This window comes from Tiliqua scincoides, chromosome 5 (genome assembly GCF_035046505.1).
Source record: "Tiliqua scincoides isolate rTilSci1 chromosome 5, rTilSci1.hap2, whole genome shotgun sequence".
Lineage (NCBI taxonomy): Eukaryota > Metazoa > Chordata > Lepidosauria > Squamata > Scincidae > Tiliqua > Tiliqua scincoides.
The window spans coordinates 108,938,928-108,946,089 of NC_089825.1; the positions used below are offsets into that span (position 1 = coordinate 108,938,928).

A 7,162-nucleotide genomic window follows, 5' to 3' on the forward strand; every position below is an offset into this window, starting at 1 on the left:
ATAAGGTTTGCAGCTACGTTTGCCAGAGAAGACAAAATTCTGTAATTGCTTTCTGACATTGAATTTGTTTTGATGATTCCTGTATCTCTAGCAAGCATCCTGTATCTCTAGCAAGCACACAATCGTATGCTTGTCTACTCCAGAGTAAGTCCTCTGGTCTACAGTGGGGCTTACTGTATGGAAAGTGTGCAATGTAGTTTTAAAAAACATTTTGTGTTGCATGTGCAGTTTATCTAAGGTAACTTGAAATTTGTACTGTGATGAGAGCTGTTCTGGTTTAAGCAGAACTGATATACTTTTATCTGATGGGAAAATTTTGAGTTTCTGTGTTCACCTTAATATACTTCTATATTTAGTAGTTCAAGGTCTTTTTCTGTAAAGACAGAATTCTCGCCCTCAGTGAGGCTGTCTGGCTGAAAAAGAATTTCATCTGAATGACCATCTTGGAAAGGTGGATCACAGTATCTGCCCTGGACATTTGCTCCGGCAGATGAAGGGCGGGGTATAAATATTTTAAATAAATAAAAATATTGTATCATTTTCATCTTTCCTCTAGAATCCCTGTGGTTCAACTCTGTTACATTTCCAAAGCAGGAGCAAATAAACATCTTATTTTTTAAACATCTTTTTGAAATTTCCAGCATTAACAGTATAAAGTGTGATGCTGTCTCCTGCCTAGGATGTTACAGTATCTTGGCTGAAGATGGACTCCATCAATCCAAAAGGAATTCAGAACCAAACAAGTGTCACAGGACTTGTCCTCAAGGGATTCTCTATTGATCCAAAGAACAAGAGTCTTCTCTTTGCAATAGGTCTGTTAGTCTACCTGTTGACTTTGGCAGGGAATCTAGTCATCATTATATTGATCAGAGTTGACCAACGCCTCAGAACTCCCATGTACTTCCTCTTGGGGAATCTCTCTTTTGTAGAGATCTGTTACACATCTACCACTGTTCCAAAGATGCTGTGGAACCTCTTATCAGGGGACAAATCCATCTCCTTCATAGGATGTGCTCTCCAAATGTATTTCTTTGTCACTTTGGGAGGCACAGAATGTGTACTTCTCTCAGCCATGGCTTATGACCGCTATGCAGCCATCTGTCACCCTCTGCACTATACCCGGCTCATGAGACAGCCCATCCGTGGCATTTTGCTGGCGGTTTCGTGGATTATTGGCAACATCAATTCTGTTGTCAACACAGCATTAATCTTTTCCCTAGATTTCTGCCACTCCAATGAAATTGACCATTTCTTCTGTGACATTCCTCCTATTCTGCACCTTTCTTGCTCTGATGTATTTCTTGTCAAGTTGATGAACTTCACTGTCTCTGTGGGGGTCATTATTGTGCCTTTCTCCCTGACTCTTCTTTCCTACATCCTCATTGTCTCTGCAGTGCTCAAAATCCACACAACCCATGGTAGGATCAAGGCATTCTCTACCTGTGCTTCCCACCTCACTGTGGTGAGCATCTTCTATGGCACCATCATTTACACCTATATACGTCCCTCCTCGAACCATTCCTTGGAAGAGGATCGCCTGGTTTCTGTGCTGTATGCCATCATTACTCCCCTGCTAAACCCCTTGATCTATAGCTTTAGGAACAAGGAAGTGCAGGGGGCCTTTTGGAGAGTGCTTGGGAAAAAGAGGTTATAAGTATGGGATCAATGTCTTGAGAAGGTCTGATGTGACACACAGTCAATGGGTAGCCCAACCATATGCTGCACTGGAACAGGAAGGCTGACTAGCCTGTGCTGTATCCAGTGCAGTGTAGGAGGTGGCTGTTGTGCGACTTGGAATCAGGTCTTATTGGTCACCTGTTGGTTTCCTTCTGCTTCTGACCTAAGGTCAAAATATGTTCTCAACTCTGTGTACTAATTGTTGAAACACTAATGCATTTGTAAAGGCCTCTGCTAAAAAAATAATAATAAAGATTGATGGAAAATCTCCTGGTGATTTTTGTTTGACCTAGGTATGAGTTTGCAAAAGTTAGGGAGGGCCTTCAATGTTCCTCTCATCTTCACAAGTTGTTTATCTAAAGGGGCATGTCAGGAACATAACAGGGGTTAGGTTATTGGGGGAGCAGCTCATGTCATACCCCCGCCTGCCCCAAAATGCTCCTAATTCGCCCACCCTGTCTCCCCTGTTTTCCTCCCTGTTTCCCATCCCCCACTCTCACCAGATGCTTACCTGTACCAGCAGGTACAACTGAGTCTGGTGATTTCCTTCTAGTGCTGCCACCTCTTGCAACAGCACTTGGAAAAATTGCCATTGGTAGCGCGCACAGTTCACCGCCATCTGCCATTTTACAGTAGCAGAAAACCTTTCCACCACCGTAAATGGCGTGCGCTGGCCTGATGCTAGTTAGGATTGAACCATGTGGCAAGGTCTGTCTGGGACAGGAACAAGTTTAGCTAAAAGACCAGCCATGGCCCACACCTGCTTATCCAGGATTAAGCTGGGCTCCAGGAGCATTACCAATTTGTGCACCTAGTCCTTCCTGTGGAACTCATCCTCATCAAGAACTAGTCAACGTAATGTCATTGTCCACAGCATAAGGAGAATTTCTATCTTGCCCATATTTCATTTTAATGCATGGTGCAGATTTGTGATTAAATGACCATGTAAGCATAAATATAATCCTCTAGTGAGGAGGAAATGCTTGCCATATGTCAGGTAATTGCCACTCTATGTATATTCTGTTGCTTCAGCACCATCTCTCTGAACATTATGTGTTTCATATTTATATATGCCTGTGTGTGCCTACTAGTGTGAAAGACATACAAATGCATCCAGAATGCACTTTCATTGTGCAAAGTTACAGAGCTACAATTTCCTCACTTGCTCCTTTTTTAATAGCAAGGAGTTATAAGGGAAGCACAAGAGATGGACACTTCATAATTGCCTTTTTTTTTAATTAGATGTTTTCAGCTATCAGAGAGGGAATGTTAATTACCTGGTCCTGATTCAATGTATGTTATGATGACTTCGGAGTGTGGCATTTTAAGGTTATGTTTATCATCCTATGACTTGCAATATGTCCAAGAAAATAATTATGAATGTTCCACAATACCTCAAATTTTAATTTTTTTAACAGGTATTTATATACCGCCTTTCTTGGTCTTTATTCAAGACTTTGGTTGGTGCAAAGCAGGCCTTTGGAACTGCAACAGAAGGCATCTATCTCCGGACCAGATCAGACGGAAAGCTCTTCAACCTCTCCAGACTGAGAGCAAAATCCAAAGTCCAGCTGAAATGTCTGCGTGACTTCCTCTTTGCCGACGATGCAGCTGTCACTACCCACTCTGCCAAAGATCTCCAGCAGCTCATGGATCGTTTTAGCAAGGCCTGCCAAGATTTTGGACTGACAATCAGCCTGAAGAAAACACAGGTCATGGTTCAGGATGTGGACTCACCTCCCTGCATTACAATCTCTGAGCATGAACTGGAGGTTGTCCATGACTTTGTGTACCTTGGCTCAACGATCTCCGACACTCATTCTCTCGATACCGAGCTAAACAAGCGCATCGGTAAAGCAGCTACCACGTTTTCCAGACTCACAAAGAGAGTCTGGTCCAACAAGAAGCTGACGGAACATACCAAGATCCAGGTCTACAGAGCTTGCGTCCTGAGTACACTTCTGTACTGCAGCGAGTCATGGACTCTTCGCTCACAACAGGAGAGGAAACTGAGCGCTTTCCACATGCGCTGCCTCCGACGCATCCTCGGCATCACCTGGCAGGACAAAGTTCCAAACAACACAGTCCTGGAACGTGCTGGAATCCCTAGCATGTATTCACTGCTGAAACAGAGACGCCTGCGTTGGCTTGGTCATGTCGTGAGAATGGATGATGGCCGGATCCCAAAGGATCTCCTCTATGGAGAACTCGTGCAAGGAAAGCGCCCTACAGGCAGACCACAGCTGCGATACAAGGACATCTGCAAGAGGGATCTGAAGGCCTTAGGGATGGACCTCAACAAGTGGGAAACCCTGGCCTCTGAGCGGCCCGCTTGGAGGCAGGCTGTGCAGCATGGCCTTTCCCAGTTTGAAGAGACACTTTGCCAACAGTCTGAGGCTAAGAGGCAAAGAAGGAAGGCCCATAGCCAGGGAGACAGACCAGGGACAGACTGCACTTGCTCCCGGTGTGGAAGGGATTGTCACTCCCGGATTGGCCTTTTCAGCCACACTAGACGCTGTGCCAGAACCACCTTTCAGAGCGCGATACCATAGTCTTTCGAGACTGAAGGTTGCCAATACATACATTCAAGACTTTATTCAAGGTGGTTTACATAGGCAGGCTTTATTAAATCCCTATTTAAATAGGGATTTTTACAATTTCAAAGAAGGTTCTTTCTTTCAAGAACGACTACATTCAAGGTGTTTCATTCCGATCTGGCTTCACATTCTGGCCTCCATCCTCCCACGCTCAGAGCAGATGGAATGGATACAAATGTTGTGTATCTTGTGCTAAACTACCTCTACCAAATACTCTTTCTTGAATTCCCAAAAGGAATAATGTTATCTGTAAGAATCAAGCTAGTATGTAGCAATCATTCCCCTGGGCATATCACACTGGCATATTTGCCTAGCCTGGTCTGTGTACTGTACGATTTGGAGCTGTGGCTTGAAGAAGCCAGAGGGAGAAGTATTGGTGAGCTTGCACTTGGCAATTTAAGAGGATTTATCTTTTATTGAGATATATTCCAGGATGGAGCTTCAGAATGGCTTACTTACTGCATAAAACAAAAAGATCAATACTGAGCAGGTAAGGTTATAATTGAAATACCATGTGTGATGAACAACATCCTCATTATTTTATTACTTTATTGCAACCTATGCTGGGCTTACAATTCAGGATCTAGCTAGATCATTATAGTTTACAATTCAGGCTCTAGTCAAGATTCTATCATTATCATTATTAATTTCCGGTCTTCTGTCATCAGTTATGACCAGATCTTTAAGCACATGAAATGATTAAATATTTGTTGACTTCACTGTCCTCAGGAAGACATTCAGAGATGTATTGCATTAGTAAAGAAGAAACAAGTGATGTTAGCAGCTAATTTCAATAAAAACTCATAAAAATTTGCGTTTAGATCTGAAACCAGTTCTTTTCCTCAGTCCAACAACTAGTTCACACATGTATGTTCCCCGCTTGATGGCTGCAGCGAAGCTTGCATGTGTGAGCCATCACACCTCACAGTCACCAGTTCAAATCACACTCCACAGTTTAATCTTATATTAATAGAGATGAGTTTTAAAATATAATTGCAGCTGCATGCAAGCTCCTTTCCCATCACACTAAACTGGAGAACTTTGGGCAATATAAGAATGTGGTGGAGCAGGCCACAAGGTCATCCCCCTGACCTGTCCTGTCCATCCATCCCCCCAATACATAAGTGGCAATCCAACGAGGAAACAAGAGCTTAGCACTTGGGCTGAAGAAAGGTGACTGGTAGGGGAAGTTTCAGGGGAAAACCAATGGGTAAGGAAGAGATAAGAATCCTTTTCTCACCCCAAAATTCTCCACGACAAATGGCATCATCCCAGTTGTGATTTCTTCAAAGGAGAAGCGTGGGCCAGGTTTACATGTTGGAGGAAAAGGGAGAACTTGGAGTTCCCCTCTTGGACAATGCTGTGCTTGAGGCAAGTGATGCATTATTTTCCTCTGACAGATATGCCACATGCAGTTAATTATTTGTGGGGAAGAGGCTAGGAGGAGAAGAATTAGTTGCATGGTGTCAGGTTCTTATAATGAATTTACCAAATTCAATGGAGACAGCCACTAGCTAAAGTTCAGATACATTCATGAAAAATATATCTATCAATAGCCATTACAAGTCCCCAAACACTTATTTCAGGCTGCAGTTGAATCCACACATTCCTGGGAGTAAGCCCCATCAACTAGAATGAGACTTACTCCTGAGCAGACTTGCCTAGGCTTGGGCTAACAGAGGCAGAAAACAAATCTCTGTGGGCCCAATCCAATCTAGCTTTCCAGCACCGGTGCTGCCACAATGCAGCTCTGAGGGAAAGGAAAAAATGTTCCCATACGTTGAGGAGGCCTCTGTGACTGCCTCCCCATCACAGGATGCAGTGCATGCCCCATTGGCACAGCTGCACTGGCACTGAAAAATTGAATAGGATGGGGCCCGAAGTCATCTTGAATGTGTAAGCATTGTATACTTGTTCCAATATGTATCTCTATCAAGTTCTGGAGAGTGTAATAATTCATTTCATTTAAAGGGCACCATTTAGAGTCCAATTCTATTACAACCAGGGCTTTTTTTCTAATGGAACGCGGGGGGACGGAGTTCTGGCACCTTTTTGTAGGGGCCCCTCCCCTTTGGTGGCATTCCAGGAGGGGGGGAGCAAAATAGAGGCATTCGCTGGGTGGGTGCTGGGGGGTGCAGGGTGGGCGGGCTCCTGGCCCCTGCCTGACCGCACAACAACCCCCTCCTGCCCCCATCTCCAAGCTCTCGCCTGAGCCCAGCCCGCCTCTCCTCCCCCCGCACTCTGCTTCCGAGCGCAGCTTCCAAGCTGGTGGAGGGCACGGGGGACATGCGCTGACGCAGAGGAGGAGGACGGATAGCCAGCCAGCCAGGGAGAAGGGCTACGGCACCCACAGAATGCCCAAGTACTGGCTTGGCAGAAGGGGAGGGGAAGGAAACTGGCTGGTGCAGCCCCATGCCAATCTGCAGCATGAGCCTAGACATGTCTACTCAGAAGTAAGTCTCATTGTGCTCAATGGGGCTTGCTCCTGGGAAAGGGTGCATAGCTTTGCAGCCTGAGAGCCCAAGCATGTCTACTCAGAAGTAAGTTCCACTGTGTTCAATGGGGCTTACTCTCGGGAAAGTGTCATAGCCTTGCAGCCTGAGTAGACAAGCAGAGGAGGGGCTCTGTGGCTGCGGTCCTCTCCACACTTTCCTGGGAGGAAGCCCCACTGCCTCTAGTGGGACTGACTTCTGAGTAGACAGGCAGAGGAGGGGCTCTGAGGCTGCCATCCTGTCCACAGTAAGCCCCATTCACTAAAGTGGACTTCTGAGTAGACATGCATAGGATTGGGCTCTTAGGCTGTAATCCTAGGCACTTTCCTGGGAGTAAGCTCCATTGACTAGAACAAGACTTATTTCAGAGTAGACATACCTAGGATTGGGCTCTTA

At 45.2% G+C, this 7,162-nt stretch overlaps 1 protein-coding gene across 1 annotated transcript; it reads left to right on the top strand.

Moving 5' to 3' along the window:
• Positions 1-703: 703 nt before the first annotated feature.
• Positions 704-1,654, top strand: LOC136653062 (olfactory receptor 5V1-like). The gene has a single exon (XM_066629987.1). It carries the CDS (start codon positions 704-706, stop codon positions 1,652-1,654), a length of 951 nt encoding a protein of 316 aa, XP_066486084.1.
• Positions 1,655-7,162: the final 5,508 nt, after the last annotated feature.

What these genes read in the sequence shown, in the direction of transcription:
- LOC136653062 (XM_066629987.1), top strand. Translation starts at nt 704, where the DNA reads ATGGACTCCATCAATCCAAAAGGAATTCAGAACCAAACAAGTGTCACA.